At 37.4% G+C, this 27,817-nt stretch overlaps 1 protein-coding gene across 11 annotated transcripts in view; it reads left to right on the top strand.

Annotated features, from left to right (window-relative positions):
• Nucleotides 1–27,817, top strand: part of spag9b (sperm associated antigen 9b) — a 100,891-nt gene that overhangs the window by 38,406 nt on the left and 34,668 nt on the right. For 4 of the 11 annotated variants that reach the window (XM_079851964.1, XM_079851966.1, XM_079851965.1 and 1 more), the window contains exons 5-9: nt 11,333–11,483; nt 19,592–19,654; nt 23,401–23,578; nt 26,495–26,594; nt 26,746–26,867. In XM_079851964.1, the coding sequence (XP_079708090.1) occupies nt 11,333–11,483; nt 19,592–19,654; nt 23,401–23,578; nt 26,495–26,594; nt 26,746–26,867 (614 nt within the window). Of the gene's footprint in view, nt 1–1,751; nt 2,083–11,332; nt 11,484–19,591; nt 19,655–23,400; nt 23,579–26,494; nt 26,595–26,745; nt 26,868–27,817 lie in introns of those variants that run through there. The other 7 variants (XM_079851968.1, XM_079851969.1, XM_079851967.1 and 4 more) reach the window with 4 other exon arrangements.

Below are 27,817 nucleotides of genomic sequence, written 5' to 3'. Positions count from 1 at the left end.
CTCCGGAGGGTCTGGTGGACCAGAGTACAGCGACGATGTCCCCTACGCAGCTGTTTCTGCTCTCCAGAGCATATACGAGCTGTGACTCTCTCGATTAATGCTAATGCTCGATAAACATCTAAAAAAGATGTCCGCCAACGGGTTTTGAAACTTTCGCCTCCGGATTTCGCCTCTGACGCGCGTAAATTTCGCTTCAAACTTTTGTTTTTACGCGCATCAATTTCGCTTTTGACGCGCAAATTAACACAAAGTGGTCAAGCGTATAACTAGACGCGGCAGGCGCGAATTTGACGCGCTATTCGCGTCCGGTGTGAACGCACAGTAATAGATATTCTGATCCTCAGAAGAATATCTCAGTTTTTTCATAAGGAGTTAATGTTACACATGCAACACTTTGATTAATGGTTGTCTGTGAGACTCTGTTATGTTACTTGGTGTTTCGTTTGCCAAAATATTGCTATATTTCAGACGTACAGTTCTCTTTAGGCACAGGTTCTTCGCTTCTGTCATTTTCCTCGCTTGTCTCTACTCTAGTTTTTATTTCCCACTCTCTGCTCTGAGCCATTAGGTTCCCCTTTGGGCCCGATCTAGCCAATAGCATAATAGCACCTACTCAGGAGGCAGGTATAAAGATAGTAAGGCCCCATTTGATTGGTTGAATTTGGATAAACAACCTATGCATGCATGCATGACACACATGCTTGGCACATAAAATAAATGCAGTTTATCACACCTCTCTGCGATACGGATATCGCATATAATATTATCGCAATAACAATAATTTTTCAATATATTGTGCAGCCCTAGTCGTAGTATTATCCAATTGCGTGCAGTGAGATTTTCAAGCGCATGCTTGCTGCCGCCCCTCGAGCTGGCCGAGTTTCATTAGTCGATGCCATTAATCTTTCAGATTTAGGTCTGGATTTCCAGGCTAAGCTCTGCATGGACTGGCACCAAAATATGTCTCTGAACTTATACATTTTAGTTGCTCACAGAGATCTCTGAGATCCCAAAATCAGCTGCTCCTTGAAATTCCTCAGTCACGCTTAAAAACTAAAGGAGATCGTGCTTTCTCAGTCGCTGCTCCTAAGTTGTGGAAGGGGTCGCCAGTGTTTATCAGATCCTCTACTTCTGTAACCCTGTTTAAAACTCGTCTTAAGACATATTTGTTTATTTTTTTATTTGTATTTTAAAGTAAAGTTGATAATTCCGCGAATAACTGCAATTGCAGATTTCAAACAGAGATGGCGACAAAGAGGAAAAACTACGGACTGCAGCTTTAAAGTTGTATTAAAGTGTTAGAAGATTTTTTTATTAGTTATAATTGTTTTGTGATGTCTGTAGTTTTTACTAATTTTATTTCAGTTTTAGTTATTTTAGTACATCAAGTTAAAGTAAATGAAAATGAGAAATGTTGCTTTGGTAACTACTGTAGCTGAAATAAAGTTTTAAAGTTTTCATATCAGTTAAAGTTCATTTTATTTCAAGAAATGAAAATATAGTTATTATTAATTTAATGGTATTATGTTTTTCAGTTTTGATTTGATTTGTTTTACTACATCAAGTTAAACCAAATGACAATGAGAAGTGTTGTTATGGCAACTAGCTGATGGAAACCGGAAAATGCATAGAGAATTAGCGCGTAAGTAACAGAGCGGTTCATTAATCAGCCGCGCGGAGGGAAAACAACACGCTAGGAAGGACAGCTGCTGCAAAGCCGGTCGTGTGTGTGTGTGTGTGTGTGTGTGTGTGTGGAGTGGATGATGTCACAGCACAGCAGTTAGAGGCTGCAGAGCTCTCTCTCTCTCTCTCTCACACACACACACACACACACACACACACGCAGACAGATTCTCGTGTCGATGGGATTGCTGTGGCGTATCGGGGGCCGGCGCGCGGCCCGTAGCGCGTGTTGTCAGACATGAGTCCGGGTTTCGTGCTGCTGTTCGTCTTTGGCTTCGTGGGGGGGGCGGTGGTCATCAACTCTGCTGTTCTCGTCTCTCTCTCTGTCCTCCTGCTCGTGCATTACTCCGTCTCCAACCGGCTGCCCGCCATCACACACTCCCTGCCCCGGATCAGCAGGTACGCACACACACACACCGGCGCTTTTAGCATAGTTCTTCTGTTTCACAGGCTGTGTCGCATCACAAGAGTTAAATGCCTCAGAAACATGAGCTTGCGCAGGCGATCAGGGACCCTCAATTATAACATTTTAAATGCAGCTATTTTTGTTTAAAGACTCAATTTATACTGTAAAAGAAATGTGATAAGAAAAATGCATGAGATATCGGCCACCATATCGGTATCGGCCGATATATGCTAATTTTTATGTGATTGTTATCGGTCCGATAAGAAAATGAGGCCGATATATTAAATAATAGTGATAAATAATGTATTATTTCCTTCAGCTGAGAAACTGTTCGACTGGATGATTGGAATCACTTTGAAAAGGAAAATAGAGTTTGTCATATCGGCTACATAAAATTATAATGAGAACTTTATAATTGTGTGATTGGGATGTGGCTTTTAATGGTGAAACTTTTGTTTTTGTAATCAGGGTCTCAAAAATTATATAAAAATTGGATTTAGATTTAACGGCCAATATATCGGTTATCGGTTTTAAAATATCAAGAATTATCGGTTATCGGTATCGGCCAAATTTTTTATATTGGTGCATCCGTAATGAAAATATTTACTTTCTGTTATGCCACATTGCATTTTTTCTTCTCACTATAGTACTTTACCGTTAGATAGATTTTATTATTTATTTTAATCAAATGTATTAATTTGTTTTTGTTGTTTGCTGTTATTTTGCATGAATCCTTTCAAAAACATTTAAAAAAATCTTACCAATCTCAAACTTTTGAACTGTGTTGTGTATTTTAGATGATTATTTTTCAGGATTTGCTTAATTTCAATACAAAAATCACAAATAAGGCTTCCAAAAATAGGCTTAATTTTATCTCTATACAAAATGTTTTTACTCTTATCAGTGGTAATTCTGGAAAAGTTGACAGTAGACTTCTTATCATAAGCCAGCTAAAAGCTATTATATGCGTTGTATAATAAATATAATTTGAGCAAAATGGATAAATGTCATTTGATACTCATCAAATGCCTGACTGTGTTCTATATTATCATAACCAGTGAACTTCAGTAGATGATATTTATTGATTAAATCTAATTTAATTGCTTTTAAACCTCTAACTGATTGGAATCACTTTGAAAAGGAAAAAAGAGTTCAGTGCAATCATATCGGCTACATAAAATTATAATGAGAACGTTATAATGTGTGATTGGGACGTGGTTTTTAACGTTTCTTTTTGTAATCAGGCTCTCAAAAATTATTTAAAAATTGAATTTAGATTTATCGGCCGATATATCGGTTATCGGCTCTCAAATGGAAAGAGTTATCGGTATCGGCCAAAATTTTTATATTCGTACATCCGTAATGAAAATATTTACTTTCTATTATGCCACATTGCGTTTTTTCTTCTCACTATAGTACTTTACCGTTAGATAGATTTATAATTTATTTTAATCAAATGTATTAATTAGTTTTTGTTGTTCTCTAAACTTTTCCACAGACCCCAGTTTGAAAACCTCTTGCATTATTGGACTTTGCTTCTCTTGATCTTAAGCCTCTATTTTCCCTCTATTTCTGTCTGTGTACGTGCATGATTTTCCTCTGTTACTCGGGTTACTATTGTTCATCATGTGTCCGTTAGCTCTTGGAGAGAACCGTTAGCATTAGCAGTGTTGTGCTGCGGCAAGAACCGGCAGATCTGAGAGTTCATTTCTCCTGCCAACGTTTGTACTGGATCCCTTCTCATTCTAACAGGCTTATTGTTCATCACGGCTTCAGTTTGTTCAGTCTTCTGTTCAGTCTTGCACTAGAGCTGCAGTTGAACACCTGATATTGTTGGATGCTTTGAAGAGCTTTCTGTTCTTTTATTCCAAGATGTTAAACAGGTTTCAGGGTTTTAGTGTCACGTGTTCAGGTGATTATAATAGTAAAGTTGTCTGAAACGAAGTTGTTCACCCAAAGCTGATATTTCACACATATCATGTATTCAGCCAGGTTGTATTTTATGAGCCTATAAAATATAAGAATTAATATTTGCATAAAGATGATGCAAAATATACTAGTAGAACTACCATTCAAAAGTTTTTGATCTGTAAGAAATGAATACTTTTATTGAGCAAGGATGCATTAAATTAATCAAAAAATACAGTTTATAATGTTACAAAAGATTCTATTTCAAATAAACGCTGTTCTTTTGCATGAATCCTTTCAAAAACATCTTACCGATCTCAAACTTTGAACTCTGTTGTGTATTTTAGATGATTTGGGAGGTCAGGATTTGCTTAATTTCAATACAAAAATCACAAATAAGGTTTCCAAAAATGAGCTTAATTTTATCTCTGTACAAAATGTTTATTTTACTCTTATTAGTGGTAATTCTGGAAAAGTTGACAGTAGACTTCTTATCATAAAGCCAAGCTAAAAGCTATTGTATGCATTGTGTAATAAATATAATCTGAGTAAAATGGATAAAAAATGTTATTTGATACTCATCAAATGCCTATTTCTGACTGTGTTCTCTATTATCATAACCAGTGAACTTCAGTAGATGATATTTATTGATTAAATCTGATTTAATTGCTTTTAAACCTCTAACTGATCCTGACTCGACATGCTTTGGTTAATCTCAAAGCCGAGAAATTAAATACTCGCTTTTTATGCTTTGGTAAAAGGGAAACTGTGCTTACTTCTGAACTATTTCTATTTTTCATCTAGTTTTTTTGTATAATTTAGTTGAAGACAACTGGACTTGGCTTGTTCTTGCAATCCAAACATTATATTAGTTGTTTTTGAACAATTTCTATTGGTTTTATTGGCTTTTATTAATGATTTGGAACAGAACTTCATGTGCTGTAATAGAGCTTTCCATAAATTGAACTTTGGACCTGAAGTTTCTCAACTCTGTTAAATCATGACCTTTACTGTGCGATTGACACGACGTGTTATGTGACGTGTGTGTGTGTGTGTGATTACAGCACTGGTATTGATGTACACGTCAGATAGAGATCCAACACATGCAAGCCTCACTGCATTGATTTACTCCCTTTTATTTTTTACTTAAAAATTGGCAAGAAATCAAAATTGATCCTATTTACTTTGATAGTGCACATTAGTGTTGTGGTGAACAATTCACCCGTGCAAGTTAAGTCACTCACAAAAAAAGTATATATTTGTCTTTAATCAAAATAACTGGACTAACCAACAGACCAATCACATCACGATCATTGTTTTATTAAAAAAGAAGACATGCACATAAACTACGACAGAAACACATTTACTGAATAAATCCCTCGAATGCGCAACAAAACCCTCAGCGGAGGCTGTGATTGGATAACTGGAGTAAGCAGTGGACCAATGGCGTCGCAGCGTCTCTAATGTTGGTTTGGTGTTTCTGAAACGCCGGAGTCGAAGTGTGTGATCAGAATGATTTGGTTTAATTCCCTCCAGAAGCGTCTCACACGAGTGTGTTCCCGAACACCAGCATCCGAACGCTAGAGAACACGACGGCGTTTGTTGTGTTTCGTCTGACGCTCCGAAACACACTCGTTTATGATCAGAGGTGGACAGAGTACACAGCTTCATTACTTGAGTAAAAGTACAGATACCCCTTGCTAAATTTTACTCAAGTACAAGTAAAAGTACTACAGTCAGATGTCTACTTGAGTAAAAGTACTAAAGTACTTGTTTTTAAAAGTACTTGAGTATCAAGAGTACAAGAGTACATTTTCTAAATATTGCATTACTACTGCCACAGTGCTTACATTGGTAAACACAGGAAACACTTGAAGAGAAAACTATCATTAACTTGTTCAGAAAATTGAAATAGTCTGGCGAGGTGGGGCCACGGGTTCGGGATGCGATATTTTTTTCCCAGGATGGTAGGGGAAGACTCATGAATATTCATTAGGGAAGTCATCCCTGATTGGTCTGACCTACCCCTGCCCCTAACCCTACCCGTCACTGGGGGTCTTATGACCTCCCTAACCCCGCCCCTAAACCTACCCGTCACTGGGGTTAAGACCAATCAGGGATGACTTCACTAAAGAATATTCATGAGTCTTCCCCTACCATCCTGGGAAAAAAAATACTCCCGGGATGGACCTGCTGCGTCTTCATCCATGGTTTCGTCTCTTATCTAAATCTGACCATGGAGTTGACTTTGGCGGAAAGCTGAAGGTGATTGCTGATAGGCTGTCCCAATCAGTGGCGCCTGCACAATCCAATCACATTTGAGAGGGAAACAACAAATTGAGGGTTTCCGAGATGTTTCTTTTTTCCTTTTTTTTTTTATTTTTTTTATTTTTTTAGAAGAAGTAGTAATGGGTACTCACAGTTATGGATAGAAATGTAGTGGAGTGAAGAGTACAATATTTGCCTCTCAAATGTACTTGAGTAAAGTCATGAGTACTCCCCAAAAATGATACTCAAGTAAAGTACAGATCCCTCAAAATTGTACTTAAGTACTGTACTCAAGTAAATGTACTCCGTTACTGTCCGGCTCTGTTTATGATGGAGGGAAAAAGTGCCTTTATTACAGATATTACAGATATTTTTCTTGGCAATTTCCCAGGAAGTGACGATTTTGTTCTCATCGGATTGAAACGCTGCTTTATTTGCAAATGTTTTATGCCATAAGTGCATTAAACGCATGCATATGCACAAGTTAAACTCTCAACTTTGGATGGAAACGCTCTCCTGAGGAGCACTGGACTTTGCATTCTCACTTCTTCCTCAAATTTGGTTCTTGTTTCCAAACCGTACTTTACCTTTTCTTTACTGTACAGTTTGAGCTGAATAGAGTGAATCCTGCTCACGTGAGCAGATCCGCTGTGTTCCCGACAGAATGTGCCGTCAGCAGGTTCAGTCTGAATGCAGATCTATGACAACAGGGACAGAGACAATCGGACAAGACAAAAGAAATGTCTCTCCTAGAGGAGCTGTGGTGTTAGCGGGCATGCATCATGTTGCTCATGCTTCTTGCATGCACAAACTTTGGGTTACACTTTATTTTAAGGTGTCATTGTTACTGTGTAATTATGTATTTAAGCACTGAGTAATATTAAGCAACTACATGTACTTACTATAGGGTTAGGATTTGGTTGAGGGTTAGTTGCATGTAATTATGCATAATTTACTGTTATTACTATGGTAAGTACATGCAACATATGTAACAAGGACACTGTAAAATAAAGTGTTACCAAACTTTGTATGGCAGCCAAAAACATTCCATAGACATGCATTGACACATGCAAGAATCAGAAGATCTTAAAGACAATTAATACTCAGGAATATTATTGATTTCAGTTGTGAAATGAGCTGCTTGTAGCTGAGTTGAATTAGTTTCATAATTGATAAATGCAACATTGACACTGTTATTGAACTGAATTGAATCAGCATTTAAAGGTGAAGTATGTATAATATAGAAAAATAGGCATATAAGCTTGCAAACGCTCCTTATGTAACTCAATATCACAAACACAGCTCTTTTGGGTGCTTGTGAAGGCATGTCTTAACAGGTAAAATAGGCTACTTTCAATAAAAGGTCCAACCATATTAGGAATATTTTTAGCTGTGTTGTTATGTGTCATCATGAGTAAGCAATAGAGTAGACTAAAACACTCCGTCTGGAGCGAACATGTGCGTCTCGCTTATAACAAACCCATCCAAAGTGTCTGAACAGGGTGCGTTTTTTGACATAACACGCCAGAACTGTTTAAAGCTTTTAATGTTGTTTATGTGTCTATGTGGTGTTTTTAATATGCTTTAAGACAAACCGTGTGTAAGTTCATAAGTCGACAGCATTGCTGAGTATTTCCTCCTTAAAACTGCAGTGAACCAAAGACAGTCTCAAAAACACGCTTTGAAATCGCTGATGTTTCTGATGTCACAAACTACCTTGTAACCAATCAGATCAACGTGTGATCGTCAACCAGTGGATCTCTGAGCTGAGTGAGTGAGTGGAGGCGGGGCTCATTTGCATATTCATAGAACCACGCATACTAAATGAGGCAAGGGCGTCGAGTTACATTCAAGATATTTTAAGGCAAGGCAATTTTATTTATATAGCACATTTCATACACAGTGGCAATTCAAAGTGCTTTACATAGAAGAAATTTAAATAATAAAAAGAAATAAGAATAATTAAAACAGTTTAATAAAATAAAATACAGTACAGTACAGTCGGACGAACATTGGCACAGTGCTCATTCAGTAAATGCATAGCTATGTGTTTTGAGTCTGGATTTGAATGTGACTGTAGGAGCACATCTGATCTCCTCTGGAAGCTGTTCCAGCATAATAGCTAAAAGCGGACTCGCCATGCTTAGAGTGAACCCTTGGTATTTCTAGCTGATATGATCCTAGTGATCTGAGTGATCTGTTGGGTTTATATTCAGTGAGCATATCTGCAATGTATTGAGGTCCTAGGCCATTGAATGATTTATATACCAGTAATAATACTTTAAAATCAATCCTAAATCTAACTGGGAGCCAGTGTAAAGACCTGGGGCCTCATGTATAAAACTTTGCGTAGATTTCATCCTTAAAGTGTGCGTACGCACATAAGGCAGAATTTGCGTACGCACAAAAGTTTTTAGATTTATAAAACCGTTCGTACGCCAGAACCTGCGCAGAATTCACTTTATAAATCCCAGTCAGCGGAAGATTGTGCGCACATGCTCTCCACCCCGAAATAACCATATATGGAGCTTACAACGCCTAGTTTTACTATGCAGATCCTCATCTGCATATCATTTGCATATGATTATTCATCCACGTGATAACGTTTAACGGTACAAGACACATTACATTAATAAAAATCATGTAGTTGCCTATCCTTGCCTTGTTTTTGAATACATAAATCAAATAGTGTAAAATACATTTAATCTTTTCCACTGGCCGAATAGTATTTTTAATTGATTTATATTTTTAATGGAAACAGATAGGCCTTGGGCATTATTTGCACGAAACTATTTTCTCAGACAATCTGGTATCATGATAAGCAATTATCTCTGTGGTTAAAACATTAAAGCACGCTACAGGAAACGTGTTCAAAAACATCGCATCCACGACAAATATTTCTATTAATTGAATTTGAATATAAAAAATGTAACTTCTCAGTAATGATTTCATGTTTAAGTGTTCTCCATTAATTTGAATGGCATATTTAATCTAAATGTTTATATCATAAGTAAAACATAGTTTAAATCATTATTTTATTTATTTAAACTGTTATTTGCGTCAGTTTCACTAAACGGCCCAACGCGCTCGCTGGCGCGGACATTTAAGAAGGGATGGATATTTGCTTCAAGTGACAGGTTGGTGAGCGAAATTATATTTGTATTATCTTGTATTTCTTTAGATTTTCTGTCTAAAAGTGATCTTCTGCAAGACACCAGTGCAGAGCTATAATGAAATAGAGTCCAAATTTTATTAAAATCAATGAATCCATCAAACTCCATCATAATCATATCATAATGATAATTCAGGTTGATGCAATTTGATTTATTGGGTGATGTAATAGGATAATTTAGAAGTTTTTCATTTTAAATAGTTATTGCTATTTGGGCCAGTTGGTGTCGCCAAAACACATACTCTTCTAAAAGAGTGCGTACGCACGGTCAAGAGCATCCTTACGGTGCGCACTTATCTACGCCAAGTTTATTTTTTATAAATCCCGATATGTGCGTGGAAAAATGCGTACGCATATTTCTATGCCCATTTTGTGCGTACGCAACGTTTATACATCAGGCCCCTGAGGACTGGTGTGATGTGTTCATATTTTCTGGTTCTGCTCAGCGTTCTGTATGAGCTGCAACTGTCTTATGGTGTTTTTGGGAAGGCCAGTGAGGAGTCCATTACAATAATCCACATGCACAAGTTTCTCTAAGTCTTGTCTGGAAACAAAGCATCTAATTCTTGCAATATTTTTCAGATGATAGTATGCTGATTTAGTTATTGCTTTGACATGGCTACTGAAACTAAGGTCTGACTCTAGTGTCACACCGAGATTCCTTACTTGATTTTTAGTTGTTTGACCCCTAGAGTGAAGGTATGCGTTCACCTTGAGAACTTCATCTTTGTTTCCAAACGCAATGACTTCAGTTTTGTCTTTGTTTAACTGAAGAAAGTTTTGACACATCCAACTGTTGACTTCATCAATGCATTGGCACAGGGAGTCAATGTTAGGCGATAGGGCTAAGTAGAGCTGTGTGTCGTCTGCATAGCTGTGGTAAGCAATTTGGTTCTTTCTCATTATTTGGCTCATTGGGAGCATATACAGGTTGAACAGGAGTGGTGCAAGAATTGAGCCTTGAGGGACTCCGCATGTCATGGATGTCCACTCAGACTTATGATCTCCTATACTCACATAATAACCTCTCCCATCTAAGTATGACCTGAACCATTTTAGGACTATCCCAGGACTATCCCATTTTTTTTTTAAGGAAAAAACTTTTAAATATGTCACTTTGGTGATCAAAGAAGAGTTTTAAGGGATACAATAATTGACTACAGGGGGACTTTAATGCTGGACACACATCACACGTGTTCCTGACCTGTTTAATCTCTGAAGGTCTAAATGCGGCAAGTTTGCACTTCTGTAACCGAAGCGGAATGTATTTTTCCAGGTAACGCATCAGTCATGGTCCCACCATGGCTAAACACCTTCTGGCTCCGCCCACGTACAGTAGCCACGCCCCCAAACTCTCGCTATTGGTTGAACTGGGAATAGATTGACAGATCTGGATGGATGCTCTCAATGTTTTGATGGTGTTTGGGAGGATCCGTGTTTATTAATAGTAGTAAATGAACAAAAAACTGGAAGAATACATTTTAACATTAAAAAATCTTACATACTTCACCTTCAACTGAATAAATTACAGCTTAAATTAGATATGTTCATAATTGATTATTCTGTATTGAATAAAGCGCCATACAAATAAATGTGACTTATTTAACTTGCGACTTAGCAACGCCCTAGTTACCACTCCAAACCCTAGCGACACATTAGCAACTACTTCAAACACTTTATGAAATACTGGGAAAGTTGTGATGCCAATTTTACCGTAGTGTCAGCAAGTTTTCACCATAAAGCACCACTCACATTTCTATCTAGCTTAAACCAGTGTAATTCAGAAACTTGTTTCCCAATACTTGATATGAAATTGGTGTGAAAAATGTTCACATTTGAATACAGGACTGTTTCTCGCTCAAGTTTCCAATCGTATGTTTTGTGTGTGTACTCAGGAAGGAGCGACCCGTCTCTCTGGGCGTTTTCTCATTGCCGGGAAGCGATGCGATGAGCCCGGATCTGCATAGGGAATCTGTGGAGACTCCAGGGACAGACACATGGAGATATAACAGTCTCAGCCACCCTCGATCCAACACCAGCCTCAAGGTGAGAAACACACCGATTTACACATTGTTTACTTCATTGTTTACTTACTATTACAGCCCCAGTGTGTATGGAGAAAAATTTACCTCATTTTTAAAGTCCCCCTGTTGTGAAACTCCAGCTTTTAATGTTGTTTATGTGTCTATGTGGTGTTTTTAATGCGTTTTAAGACAAACCATGTGTAAGTTCATAAGTCGACAGCATTGCTGAGTATTTCCTCCTTAAAACTGCAGTGAACCAAAGACAGTCTCAAAAACACGCTCTGAAATCGCTGGTGTTTCTGACGTCACAAACTACCTTGTAACCAATCAGATCAACGTGTGATCGTCAACCAGTGGATCTCTGAGCTGAGTGAGTGAGTGGAGGCGGGGCTCATTTGCATATTCATAGAACCGCGCATACTAAATGAGATCTAAATATGTTATTTTGGTGATCAAAGATGAGTTTTAAGGGATAAAATGATTGACTACGGGGGACTTTAAAGACATCAGGGCTGGCTTGACAATATCGATTTCTCGATTTTACTCGATTCTCATTTTAATTATTAAAACCTAAGATCTGAATTTTGTTCTGTGCTGTTTTGATGCAGAGACAAAACAAAATACTAAACATTATTTGTAGCGCCTGCCATCCAATAATTACAATAAGCTTTGTGCTTTGATGCTTTTGATATGAAATAAAGTCTCAGATTTCAAATTCTGTCAATATTATCATAGAAGTTAGGGACAATAAATGTGTGTTTGTGTCTCTTTAATGTGTGTGACAGATGAAGCGATCATCTCTTCCTCTTCACTACTAGTTACAGCAGCAAATAAACATCAGAAGGAATGATGAAAGATACAGAACAACTTCCTGAAATCAATCATGTCTCATGTGATCCATCAATCAGTGTTTCAACCGCAGAAAGTAAATGTTTGAATAAATCCGTCATGAAAACAAGTTTATGACAGATACCATGTTTAGATTTCAAAAACGAAATATAATTATATCACTTAAGTTATTATTTGAAAAATTAATATATCTAAAAATAAGTAGCAGTTAATTTAATAGTTTGTACTCTTTAATATTATAGTAATTTACCAACTGACAAGGTCCCTGTATAGTTTACAGCTTTAAAGATGAATGGACATGTATTGTACCTTACGCCGTATCCTAACTACACGCGACGTGCGATAAAAGGTTGTTTTCCACGTTAATGAGAGTGTTTGTCCTAACCAGCCACGAAGATTCTATTTTAGAAACGGTTTCTATTTTTCTGCGACGTCGCGCTGGAACAACAAACACAAAGTGTGGCGATGATGATCTCAGGGACTGTTTATGTGCTTTATTTAATGTTAAAAGCGTGTCATGTGACTCTGAATATCATTTAGTGCTCCAGCTTTGTGGCTGTAAAAGCAACAGTGTATAATTCACCTCAGATCTTGAAATTAAACAAATGGAAACAAGAACGTTCAAACTGTGAACAAACAAGTGTATTCTTTGACAAAGGTTGTTCTAGTAACTCAGCCTATGTATTTGAATAATGTTTAAATGGTGTAATATTTGATTATGTAGCGACTTATCCATTTTCTTGCAAGTGCCGTCAAGATTACTCTCTGGTGCCGCGAGACTCCACCCACACACTGTTCTGATTGGCTGACTCCGCCCACATGCTGTTCTGATTGGCTGACTCCGCCCACACACTGTTCTGATTGGCTGACTCCGCCCACACACTGTTCTGATTGGCTGACTCCGCCCACATGCTGTTCTGATTGGCTGACTCCTCCCACACGCTGTTCTGATTGGCTGACTCCGCCCACACACTGTTCTGATTGGCTGACTCCACCCACACGCTGTTCTGATTGGCTGACTCCGCCCACATGCTGTTCTGATTGGCTGTGGGTTTTGATTTTGACACATCTCGCAGTCGTGTCGCGTCTAGTGTGGACAGACACATTATTTGTCTCTGGAATCTTATCGCATCGCGTCTGGTTAGGACACGGTGTAAGGGTGCTCCAATTGATCGCAAAACTCGCAAGACAATCTTCAAAGCGGCGCGCTTTCTTTCCTCCCTAAAAGCCCAAACTTGACGTCTCGAGGCGGAGTGCAACACCGAGAGTGTGAACTTTGAGCTTAAAAACACAGAAATGTGTCAAAATGCCTAGCTTGGTGAGTGTTCGCTTAAACATCGTCGCTTATGCCTTCAGGGAAATAAGTCGTATGTGTATCAGTATATTGGATCCGTGCAATCGGTCTTAAAGTGACAGCAGCCTAATATTCCTGCTCTGCTCTTTAGTAGATTTAGTAGGATTAATCTCTATTTAATTCATACAGCGAAGACTATGTAGTGTTTTACATTTGATTACTTTCGGTTGATAAAGACTCTTCTGTTGTTCTATTTTTAAATCAAGAATGCTATATTTGTTAAGCTCTAAGTTGTTCCTAATCGCCTTTTAAGAGAGAGAGAATGGAATATGTTGCATTATGTTGCTTGGCAATAAATAAAGATGTGACACTTTCTCATCTCTTAATTTTTTTATACTTAAAATACATTGTTGTTAAGAATAGTCTTTTTTCGGTGATCAGAATCGGTTCTCAAATAAGACGAATCATGAAGTGTGTGTCAATACCCAGCCCTACTGTAGACTGATCATGTTGTGTCATCATCCCAGCAGAGGCTGTTATCAGCTTCCCAGAAACTGAACATTGGTTTTTAGGGAACAAAGGCAATGACGACACAGTTCGTTAGTATTGAGAGAGAGAGAGAGAGACAGAGAGAGAGAGAGAGACAGATAGAGAGAGAGACGGAGAGCTTCCCCCTCTGAAAGGAACATATGTTAAAGAAGCCTGAGCGAACAGTGCCAGCGGGAAGCAAGCTCATTCTGAGTGTCTGCTGTGCCCTGCATGCTTAATCAGAGCCCTAACACGGGCCAGAATGCTTTGCTTTCCTCACTCTGGAACTTTCCCTGTCCTACACAGATCCACGACTCTAGGCCCCTTCATACATATTCATGTTGATGAAGTAATCATTTGCCTTCAACCTCTTCCTGGCATGTTTATGTTCTCAACCCTCGAAGCTAAAGACAAACAAACCACTCAACTCATGTGCACTATTTTTTGTATTTTTTTACATTAAGATCATTGGAATGTTGGTTACTACAAGAAAGTTCTATTTTAGTGTTTCTACTTCAAAATTTCACATTTAATTCGACTTTCGCTTTTAGTGCATTTTTACATGTTCATCTGTTTTTATTGTGTAATTTGAGCATTAAAAAGTTCTGCAAAGTTCCAAAGCATAAATTATTCTCTATATCAGTGTCAGTGTTTCTGATCTCGCTGAAACGCCTCCGTCTTGAGTTTCTTCCGGGAACGAATATATTCCTCATTATAATAATTCATACGCAGAATAAAGGGGGCGGGGCCTGGTTGAGTTAGTTAGTTAGTAGTGTGTTAAACTGGCGGTTAAGGGGCGGGACATTTCCCAAACACACTCAAAGCGCTCGACCAATCACAACACACTGCTCCAGCCGACCAATCAGAGCACAGTGTGCTTTTCAGAAGGAGGGGCGTCATAGAGACAGGAAGTAAACAGAGCGTTACTGACAAGACTGGGAAGAGAGGAGCTGCAACTATGGAGAATATGAGGGATTGGCCATTGGGATTTTGGGAAACCCCATTTTAATCGACCACTAGACTTGCCAGATCTGAATCCACTCCTCTCCCCTTATTCGCATTGATTTTATCAGCAATGATGGCATTGTAGGTTTCTAGGATAGACTGACCTTGATCTCAATCTAGGCCTGATGCAGGAGTTTGTGAAGGATGCCGGTCATATTTCAGCTGTCAGTCTGATGAGGAGCCACACAACAGAGCCAAAGACTTTAGATATACCAAGAGAGTGCACTCATATTACTAATGAATGGGAGAAAGTGCAACATGAGCCACCAATTGACCGTTCGCAAAGACCCGCCCCCTTTAGTTACTGTTGCTATGTCCGACAAGCCACGCCTCTCTCACGCCACACCATGTTCTCACGCAGTGAAACACACATCGCAGAGAGGACACTGACAACACTGACACACAGGACACACCAGCTTACTTTTGATATTAAACACAGTCCTAACTTTTAAATTTGGTAATTTTTTAAAGAAATGTAAACCATAAATAGTGTTTTGTGTCTCTTTAATGTGTCTGACAGATCGATCTGTTAAAGCGGCTTGTGAAACCGATCATCTCTTCCTTCTAGTCCATTTATAGCATCAGATAAACATGAATGAACATCAGAAGGAATGTTGTTTTAACCGCGGAAAGACGTCAGTACACTCCGCTTTTCAAGTTCAAATCCACCGACGTTAATCTACGAATTCTGACTGCTTTGTCGGACAAAAATGGTGGATGGCGGATTATGATTGGTCAGATCGCCTGTCAATCAAACTCCCTGCGAAGGGTCAATTAATGTGCCAGATAGTGCTGTAGGTGCTACACCCAGACAGAAACAGCCCACCGTTTGGCAGCGTATCTCTTTCTTCTGAGTTTTATGAATAATATCATCTATTCTGCTTCATCCCTATTACCTCATCATGACTGGACGAGTTTCTGAACACCGAATAGTTGTTGTTGATGCTTTGATTAGTCTGATATCAGAAAGTTGTGGAGGCTCAACCCATTATTTAATCGTTTTTATTTTCATTGCGGAGACTTTTGAAAGTCGCAGTGGGTATTAGGGCTGTCAAATAAAAATAAAAATTAAGAATATTTGTCGAATTAAAAAAAACTGCACATTTTTGGTGTGTCAAGAGGCGCGTGAGACATGACGATGACGTCACTGACGCGGTTTGTTTTTGTTAGCTTATCCAGTGCAGCGCGGTGCGGCTGCGTTGTTCATTTGGGAAATGGTGAAGAAAACCCTCTCAGTTGGTGGCAAAAATCGTGCAACGACATACTTGACCAAACCTGCACATCGTGTGTGTGTGTGTGTGTGTGTTTTCATCAGCTGGAAACACTGTCAACAGAAAGCGCTCAGCACTTGCTCAGATCAAGTGGACCGTCTGGTGTTTCTGACGAACAATATGTATTGTTTATGAATGTCAGTTTGTTATTTTGTGTTCATGTTGTTCATTACGCGTCTGTTGAAGTGTGTTTTCTCCGGTTACTGATGCACGAACACAGTTTTATGCACTTTTGTAACCTAATTTTCCTTGCTTGCACATTAAGGAAATTATATTTTATTTAAGAACAATTGTTTCAAAATTTAATGCATTTTAAAAAAGTTGGATGTCATTTCATTTCAATGAAAGATGCGATGCTTGATTTGGCTTATATTTGTTTATTGCGCTCGTTTGCGCCCTCTTGTGGGCACAGGAGACAACACCGTGCCTTTTCCCCTCTAACATTAAGTATTGACGTTAGAATTCAAATATAATTAAAATTTTGCTAATATTTAAGAAAGAAATGTCTTCTCTCCAGCCGTTTTGACAGCCCTAGTAGGTATGCATCCGGCTCTTCAGTGAATATTTGATTTCTCATTATAAGGCCAGTGAGTTTCAGAAGCACAAAGGCTCCATCAGACTCCCACTGTGGAGCGATACAGACTGGCCTTTGTGCGCTTCATGACTCTGCATTTCTCTCTATATCATCCTCCAGAGTCTCGGGCTTCTGGGAGATATGAGAAACTAGGCCATGCCTCGCTGTCAGCCTCTCCTCAGGTTAAATGCCTCTGAGGAGAAGTGGGCACATTCTGCCATGGAAACACCAGAGAGTCGGGGAGCATCCTGCAAAGGGTTTTGTTTTGTGCGCGCTTGTGCTTTTGTTGGTTTGTGCGCATATGTCAGTGAGGAAAAGCGCTTTTGAAGTCGGTGCTTGTGTAAAACCTATTATCGGTTCCTGCCACTCGCTGTGGATTAGTTGCTCTTCCATAACCGATTGATTTTAATGAGAGCTTTGGTTCTTTTTATAGAGCACCAGGTGTAGTGCTGTTTTGAAAAGGCATATTAATAAAACATCTCATTATCAGAAGAGCTTGAGGGCAACGGCCGCTGTGTAGACACACACAATTACAAAGCCAGAAACGACAACATTCACATTTTCACTCATGCATCTTCTGATATACTTTGTTAATAGAGAAAGACATACTGAGCATGTAATAACACACTAATATTAAGGCAAAAAAGGCTCAATGAGATTGAGAACACACCTATATAATTCACTGCAGTTTCCAGCTGAAATAAACACTAGAGGCAGTAAAACACTTACAACTTTGATTCCTTCTCACACAGATGATGATTACAGGGGCAGATTATTGACACGGTTGCTTCAGCAAATGTCAGGTTTGCTTTTGTGAACACTATTGATCAGGTTTAGTGTCTGTCCTGCATTATTAAGCTAGGGAAAGCACCGATATGAACGTTTTGGCCGATACCGATAATTCTTTATATTTGAAAACCGATAACCGATATATTGGCCGATAAATCTAAATCCACATTTTTAAAAAATGTTGAGATCCTGATTACAAAAACAAAAGTCTCATCATGTCCCAATCACACAATTATAATGATGTTCTCATGATAATTTTATGTAGCCGATATGACAGACTTGCGCTGCACATGTTGCACTTTCTGTATTTTCCTTATTGAAGTGATTCAATCATATTTCAAGCAATTCAAAGCCATCATGTTGAACAGTGGCATCTGAAGCGTCTCAGCTGAAGGAGATAATACATTATTTATCAGCTTTAATATATCAGCCAAATTTTATTATTGGGCCGATAACGATAACATTAAAAATGATCATATATCGGCCGATACCGATATGGTGGCTGATATATCGTGCATCCCTAGTTCAAGCAACTTAATCATTTTGCATAAATGCCCATTTTTCTAATGAGCCTGAGTTGATATTAAGGCATCAAAAAAGTTTTCGTTACAGTGGCAAATAAATATGGTCTTTAAAGTCAACATGAAATAAAATGTTAATATTATCTGGTCTTATTGTTCATGGTTTATTGTTTTGTTATTGTAAGGAAGAAAATGTCTTTCATAAAATGTAATAGCCGATCCTCGGCCTCAGAAACAACATCACTTTTTCGAGTTCAGAAATGCATCACATTATGTGAATTAAATGGGTTCCCATTGTCATCTCATGTTAATGTCAAACAACTGTCATAAAAATGTCAGGAGCACAGACTTACGTATGGTCTTATTTTAAAGAAGACCCTTTGTAGATTATTGTTGAAGTAAAAAAAGTTTAAAAAGTGAAACCAAAAAAAACATAATAGAAAGCTGTGGTTTAAAGGGATAGTTCACCCAAAAATGAAAATTAGCCCATGATTCATTCACCCTGAAGTCATCCTAGGTGTATATGACATTCTTCTTTCAGACGAACACAATCAGAGTTATATTAAAAAATGTCCTGGCTCTTTCAAGCTTTATAATGGGAGTGAATGGGCACCTTTTAGAAGGCCTTTATAGATGCACTTTTATGATGGACAGATGCACTTGAATGGATTTTTAAAAAAGGTGCCCATTCACTGCCATTATAAAGCTTGGAAGAGCCAGGACATTTTTTAATATAACTCTGATTGTATTCGTCTGAAAGAAGAATGTCATATACACCTATAGGATGAGGGCGAGTAAATCATGGGCTAATTTTCGTTTTTGGGTGAACTATCCCTTTTATGTTCAAGAAAATGATTTATGAACATTATTTTATATAAAATGAAACACGTTGAACTCTAAAACTGCTAGAATCGAGCCAAAAATGTATGCAGTCGGCATTAACACAGGCAAAATGATCAAAAAAACAAAACTAAAAAATAAGGATGTCCATAAGGATGCGCACGGGTGAAGTTCAATCTGGCTTTTGCACCATAAAAACACAAAGTACAAATTCCCTTAATAAACTCTCTGTCATGCATTGATCGACCATGAGACACAGATTGTGTGTAATCCTGGCCTACATTTCATTTCACCGTTGTTACAGCTTAATCTGGATTTGACGAGCTTGCTCCTGATGCTCTTTTGGGGAAGAACCGTCATGTTTTCCTCTTTATATAATGGCAATGCAGTTCCCATCAGCCACCTGGCCGAATAAAGTGCCACCATTGATGTTTTTACTGTGCGTTTCTCTCTGGGCAGTTGGAGGCGGACGGTAAGAGTTCACAGGACAGTTTGGAAACCCAGTGGACCGACTCCAGTAAGGTAGCCGTCCGATAGTCCTGCCGTAATCTTCACGGCAGCCGCAGTGCAGCGTAGTGTGTAGTGTGTCTAGTGTGTAGTGTGTGTAGTGTGTAGTGTGTAGTGTTTGGCTTGTCTCCACATCCATGACTCTTTTTGTGTGGATAGTGAAGTGTTTCTTTGCATTCTTACTCCACAAACTGCTGCCTGCAACCATCTATTAACATATAAACCATATAAACATAACAACAAGTAACATATAAACATAACATCTGTTGGGATGTAACATCTAAACATAACAAGTAATGTATAAACACAACAAGTAACATATAAACATAACATCTGTTAGGATGTAACATATAAACATAACAACAAGTAACATATAAACACAACAAGTAACATATAAACATAACATCTGTTAGGATGTAACATATAAACATAACAAGTAACATATAAACATAACATCTGTTAGGATGTAACATAAACATAACAAGTAACATATAAACATAACATCTGTTAGGATGTAACATAAACATAACAAGTAACATATAAACATAACATCTGTTAGGATGTAACATAAACATAACATCTTTTAGGATGTAACATATAAACATAACATCTTTTAGGATGTAACATATAAACATAACAAGTAACATATAAACATAACATCTGTTAGGATGTAACATATAAACATAACAAGTAACATATAAACACAACATCTGTTAGGATGTAACATATAAACATAACAAGTAACATATAAACATAACATCTTTTAGGATGTAACATATAAACATAACAAGTAACATATAAACATAACATCTGTTAGGATGTAACATATAAACATAACAAGTAACATATAAACACAACATCTGTTAGGATGTAACATATAAACATAACAAGTAACATATAAACACAACATCTGTTAGGATGTAACATATAAACATAACAAGTAACATATAAACATAACATCTGTTAGGATGTAACATATAAACATAACAAGTAACATATAAACACAACATCTGTTAGGATGTAACATATAAACATAACAAGTAACATATAAACACAACATCTGTTAGGATGTAACATATAAACATAACAAGTAACATATAAACACAACATCTGTTAGGATGTAACATATAAACATAACAAGTAACATATAAACATAACATCTGTTAGGATGTAACATATAAACATAAGTAACATATAAATATAACATCTGTTAGGATGTAACATATAAACATAACATCTGTTAGGATGTAACATATAAACATAACATCTGTTAGGATGTAACATATAAACATAACAAGTAACATATAAACATAACATCTGTTAGGATGTAACATATAAACATAACAAGTAACATATAAACATAACATCTGTTGGGATGTAACATATAAACATAACAAGTAATATATAAACACAACAAGTAACATATTAACATAACATCTGTTGGGATGTAACATATAAACATAAGTAATATATAAACACAAGTAACATATAAACATAACATCTGTTAGGATGTAACATATAAACATAACAAGTAACATATAAACATAACATCTGTTAGGATGTAACATAAACATAAGTAACATATAAACATAACATCTGTTAGGATGTAACATAAACATAACAAGTAACATATAAACATAACATCTGTTAGGATGTAACATAAACATAACATCTTTTAGGATGTAACATAAACATAACATCTGTTAGGATGTAACATAAACATAACAAGTAACATAAACATAACATCTTTTAGGATGTAACATATAAACATAACATCTTTTAGGATGTAACATATAAACATAACAAGTAACATATAAACATAACATCTGTTAGGATGTAACATATAAACATAAGTAACATATAAACATAACATCTGTTAGGATGTAACATAAACATAACATCTGTTAGGATGTAACATATAAACATAACATCTGTTAGGATGTAACATATAAACATAACATCTGTTAGGATGTAACATATAAACATAACATCTGTTAGGATGTAACATATAAACATAACATCTGTTAGGATGTAACATATAAACATAACATCTGTTAGGATGTAACACATACACCGCTCATGTGGACTCACACATGATGTCAGGATCCCTGGTGAAGTTTCAGATGCGGTTGCATTCAGCATCTGTGTGGTTGATGTTATCGCCTGCAATGTATCCAAAGGAATATTCCTGGTTAATTCCAACGTCAGACTTCTAAAAATGAATAGGAAACATGGAAAGGGTCTTTATGGTGCTTATGTTTCATTTTTGAAGCTTTTTTTTAAATCTCTATTCATTGTATTAAAAAATAATTAACAGTGAATTCTGGTAAACGATAACCTGGAATATTTCTTTAATTTTTTTATGTTGATTATTATTGCACCAAATCGTGTGTTTTTTTGTTTGTTTTTTGAATGTCAGTGTTTTTTCTTCACTTTTTTCTCAATTACTGAACATTCAGTCATTATTTATGTGGTTAAAATCTCAGTTGAATATACAAAATGGAGACTAAAAATATTTAGTTTGTATAACATAACATAACATAACATAACATAACATAACATAACATAACATAACATAACATAACATAACATAACATAACATAACATAACATAACATAACATAACATAACATAACATAACAAACATAACATAATAATCTTTCTAAATGAATGTGCATGCAGTGTTTCTGTCCTCCGTACGGTATCATGGTGTGCTGATGACTTTCTAGACTTGAATAATTGTGTTAATCTTCATGATTAATGTGGACAGTCCCATTTAGCACATATGTGCAGTTGATGACTATTCCTTTATAAATTCCTACTATGACTCGATGGCTTATGCCGCTGGTAAAGCTTCATTTCACCTGGGTTTGTTTTCAGGAAAATTCCTCCCTCCGATATCAGACCTATTATTAATCGGTGTATATATCGGATAAGTGGCAAGAATAATAATAAGTGACTGAAATTCATCTGGAAATGTCAAACTTTAGACTTTTAATCACTAAGATCTGATCCAGTGGTATTCACCAGATGTCGTATACTGTCATACAAGTCATGCTTTTTTGCTTAAAAGGTGAAGACCCAACTTTATGCATGTTTTGTAAGATTCCCCTCTCTGTTAAACACATTTTATTGGACTGTCCTGGGCTTAATACAAGTAAAATGCTCTTTTATTAAGTTATTTCACTTAAGGACTTATTTAGATTATGCCTGAAAAGGTTTTGGATTTTTGTGACCCTGGATGACAAAATCAGTCACATGGGTCAATATTTTTAAATTGAGATTTATACATCATCTGAAAGCTGAATAAATAAGCTTTCCATTGATGGTTTGTTATGATAGGACAATATTTGGCCGAGATACGACTATTGAAAATCTGTAATATGAGGGTGCAAAGAAATCAAAACATTGAGAAAATCTCCTTTAAAGTTGTGCATTTATGTTCGCGATTGTGCTGCATTCATTCACAAAAATACATGTTTTATATATTTACGGTATTTTTGGCATAAATTAAAAATCGATAATTTTGACCCATAACATGTATTGTTGGCTATTGTCACAAATATACTCGAGACTGGTGACGTGATCCAGGGTCACATATGTTAATAAAAAAAATATATATAATATGATTTGTGTTTGTTTGCTTGGTTTTATTGTATTTATATGATATTTCTATTTTTGTAATTTAATTTTTGCCATGAGAATAGCCTTAGATGCTGACATGGCATTATATAAAACAATCTATCTGTCTGTTGTTATCAGGATGAACTTTCTGGCGCTGGTCGGGGACGATCCAAACCCGAGTCTGATGTGCTCATGGTGTCGGTGGAGGAGGAGGCCGAGGGTTCGCACGGGAACACGGACTCGAGGAGCGCTAAACCAGACCGACTGAAGAACATCAGCGTACAGGAGGAGGAGGCATCAGAGACGCCATCCACAGGTGAAGCCAACGCTGCGTCTCCATTCGCCTTCCATCACAAGTGATGTATACAACTATAGCATTTTAATTTCACTAGGAATTAGGCTCAAAAGACACAGTATGCTGTTGGGAGAGTTTTTATATTACCACAGCAGTGTTCAGTGGATTAAATCATTTACTAGATTAACGATCGATCAATCTACAAATTAAACTCACTCATACTGTCAATAAATTACTAAAACGTCATTCGAATTTGACAAATAATCAATTTTCTTGTCCCTAATAGTTAACATAATGCAGGGGGAACTGCAGCAGTGCTAAACTTGCATCATAAAATTAAAACACTCGAACTATAAATGTGTGAATTAAACTCACTGAGACTGTCGACAGTTTCTTCTCCGTGCATCGTTTTATTATATCCATGTGTGTGGTTACAGTCAAATACAGTCACTCGAACTCTTCTGTCTTGCACTCGAGACGGTGACGTGAGCTCCGCTGAAAGTCTTCCTTCCGATTGGTTGTCGCTCGCGAAAATCGATTCTCATTTGCATAAAGAACTTTTCTTGCGTCGCTTGACACGCCCACATTCTGTCGCCAGCGGTCTCATCGCTCTCGTTGATCTGTCATGCGGAGACTCTCCTCATATTAATGCAGAATGATGCATTTAAAAGTTAATGGCCAAACGGATCTTTATAAAAGTCCACATTGTTATTGCAGATGAAACGGATAACGTTAAATAAATATTTTTTTATCAGATTAGTCACTCAAACCTTTATCTGAACCTCTCACCGTTGGTCGCGCATATCCGCCATGTTTTGTAGTTTTTTAACACTTTTAACTCATGTTTGTAGTTCCTCCTCCAAAGCGCGGTGGGTTGTGGGTAATATTAGCTGTTATAGTGAGCACTGATCCACACTTCGAAAATTGGAAGTCGTAGACCATCTGGCGTACTCTTTTCAGCATACTATGCTTTGGGACACACTTCTTCTAATCTCACACACTGTTTAGGATGGATAGTGGACATTGAGACGCAGGGCGAATGTCACTGTCACACGCACGTCAATCCTGTGGGCGGGGCAACCTGTCACTCACATGAGATCCACCAATAGCAAACCACAACCATCCAATCATCCAATCAATTCCTCACAGGCACAATCAATCCCCGCCCTCATTTTTTCTTGTTCCAGAAGCGTTTCACTCGGATATACGACACAATAGACTAGAAAAGACCAGCGCAACTTCCATATCACGACGACTAAATACATTTGAGCATTCCAGTTTAAAGTGAAAGTTTAAGAGTTCTACAGGCTTGTGGTTTCAGATCAGTTTACAATCAATGAATACGCAAATTTATCCCCATAGATTGCTTATGATCTTCCGTTGATGTGTTTGTAATATGTTGTAGAGCCCTGCATTTCAGCCCGAGCCCGACGGGCCCCGACTTTTTTACGCCCCTAGGGCCGGGCTTCGGGCCAATTTTCACGTCATAGTTCACATGCGGGCCGGACCTCGGGCCTTTTTTGAGCTATCCTTCTTTTTATATTTTTAGACATTAATAAAAAAAATATATGAGAAGTTGACGTCGACGATAGAAAAACAAACATAGAAAGACATTTAATAACCTCATAACTTTCATAATCTTATAATTATTTACACTGACATTGACATGACAGTCGCACGCACGCACGCGCACACACAAGTGTTTTCCCGTCAGCGCAACCAACGATTCACCTCATGTGCAAATAATGGAGAATATTAAGAGAAAAATCGCGAGTGATAGAAGAGAGGACTGGGTTAAAATATTCCACTGTGGATGCTATTCTTTTTCTCCACGATGCTCTGTAAGAGACTATTCTAACTTTTCGTTTGATTGGACTTTATTTTCGTTTAACTGTTGGAAACGTCTGATGTTTTTCGTTCGATTTGACTTTATTTTCGTTTAACTGTTGGAAACTACTGGGAAAAAAGAATGGCCATGTTCTGTGGTGCATTTTTGAGGTAAGATAACCTGCAAGTTTGTTTTTGATTTATTTTATTTAATTTGTTTAGATTGACTATTGCTCATTTCGTTTGCGAGCGCTGTTGCGAGCAGCCTGAGCCTGCCTCAGTATTTAAAAAAAAAATTTACTCACTGTGGTTTAATAAATAAACATTAAACTAACTGTCTGTGTGATATGCTTGAAGTGTTTTACATCTATGGATTTTATTGTAGCTGAGTAAAGTATTAGCGTTGATTTGAGAGGCTAAATTGATCAAACATGTTTTACTCGCTGTTGGCTCGGCTTGCTTGGCCGTCATTTTTTTTTTTAAATGCTCCCAACATTTGTCTAAATTAGCTTAATAAAGAAATGAAAAGAAAAGAAACATAACTAACAAAACGGACATATTTTAATGGCAGTCTGCCGCTGTGAAGAAAAAAAAAAAAAAAAAAAAAAACCGGGCTCGGGTCGGACTCGGGCTGATAATTCTGATGAGCTGTCGGACACGGGTCGGGCTAGGGCCTGAGCGTCTCGGGCCAGGGCCGGGCTCGGGCCTAGATTTGAGGCCCGTGCAGGGCTCTAATATGTTGTAGATGGTTGTAAGATGCGTATTTGATCTCACTCATCTTCTTAAAGTCCTCCTGTAGTCAATAATTGTATCTCTTAAAACTGATCTTTGATCACCAAAATGACATATTTTAAAAAAAATAAAATTTAAGTTTGTGACGTCAGAAACACCAGCGATTTCAAAGCGTGTTTTTGAGACTGTCTTTCCAGGTTTTTCATGTGATTTACCATTTATACTCTCATAAACAGGACTGTGCATCTCGTAAACTGAATGCCAGGCCCCTTTTATAAACAAACTACATTTGATGAATCTGCACCAAAAAACTTGGTCTCATATGCATGATGAATTTAAGACCTTTAGAAAACACCTAACTGATATTTTTGCACTCAGGAGCCGATCAAAGTGAGACCGCGGAGCGATCGGAGGTCCAGGCGATCATCGAGTCCACACCTGAACTGGACATGGACCTGAGCGGATGCAAAGGCTCCAGGTTCGTCAATGCTGATTCAATCATCCACTCACTGGACTTGCCCCATCACACCGAGCCTCAGTCCAAACACACTCTGGATTTCATCAGGACGTTATTAGATGAAGAAGCTTTCTGTGTCTTGTGTCCGTTCATCCTCTCTGTCTCTCTCCAGCACTCCCAGTAAAGGCATCGAGAACATGGCGTTCGACCGGAACACCGACTCGCTCTTCGAGGAGCTCTCGTCTGCAGGAAATGACCTCATAGGAGACGTGGATGAAGGTGCTGATCTGCTGGGTGAGTTTTTAGCCGCAATAATTCACAGATGAAAATCAGTGTTATTTTAGTTGTAGTTTTTATTTTTTTATATTCAATTATAAATTATAATTTAAATTATTTATTTAAAATAATATAATTAAAAATATATAATACATTTTATTATATTTAATTATATTTTAGTTAAAGTTGTAGAATTTTTTGGGTGATTTAAACATTTTTTAAAAAAAATCTTTTATCCTTTTTTATTTTTTATCTCCGTTTTTATTATTTTTTATTTTCAGTATGATAAAAGTGAATGAGAACTGAGGCTGTCAAGCTCAAAATAACAGTAAAGCATCATAAAAGTGGTACAAATTGAAATAACATGCGGTAACTTACAGTAGCTTTGGATGAAGAACAGATTGAGTTTTTTTCCATCTTATTTGTGAATTAATTGAATCTCTCTCTCGGATCTTATTGATAAATTAGTTCTTACAATTCACAGAGCCGGCCTGAATGATTAAATGACTCAAACTGATCCAGTATCAGTGAAACTATCAGTGAATAATGATTTGGCTCAGTGATCATGTGACTAATATTACACTGCTTTTGTTTAAAAGCACATGATTCAAAGCTTCTTCTTTTGAGTTTCGTGATTCATGACTGTGTTTTTGAGTGTGTGTGTGTGACTGTTGTTCCTGTATCTTTTTCCTTTGTGTTACGTTCCTCTAGTAGTAAAGTGACATCAGTGACTTTTATTCATCTTCTGATTTAAACCCATGGTTCTTCACTAACATTCACAGCCCATCTAATCATGTTGTCTTTCCTCCATGTCTGTGGCGCTTCGTTTCTTTCCCCCAGACGAGTATTCTGGTGTGTATGTTTACACTGCTTTTATTCTCCAACACCAGATCCTCACCAGGTGCAATGCCACAACTTTACAGCAACAAGCAGCTCGTCTGTCCATACATTATCCAAGCCTCAAACAA

Source organism: Squalius cephalus (genome assembly GCF_949319135.1).
Source record: "Squalius cephalus genome assembly, chromosome: 19".
NCBI lineage: Eukaryota > Metazoa > Chordata > Actinopteri > Cypriniformes > Leuciscidae > Squalius > Squalius cephalus.
This window is presented reverse-complemented; position numbering and strand designations above follow the sequence as displayed.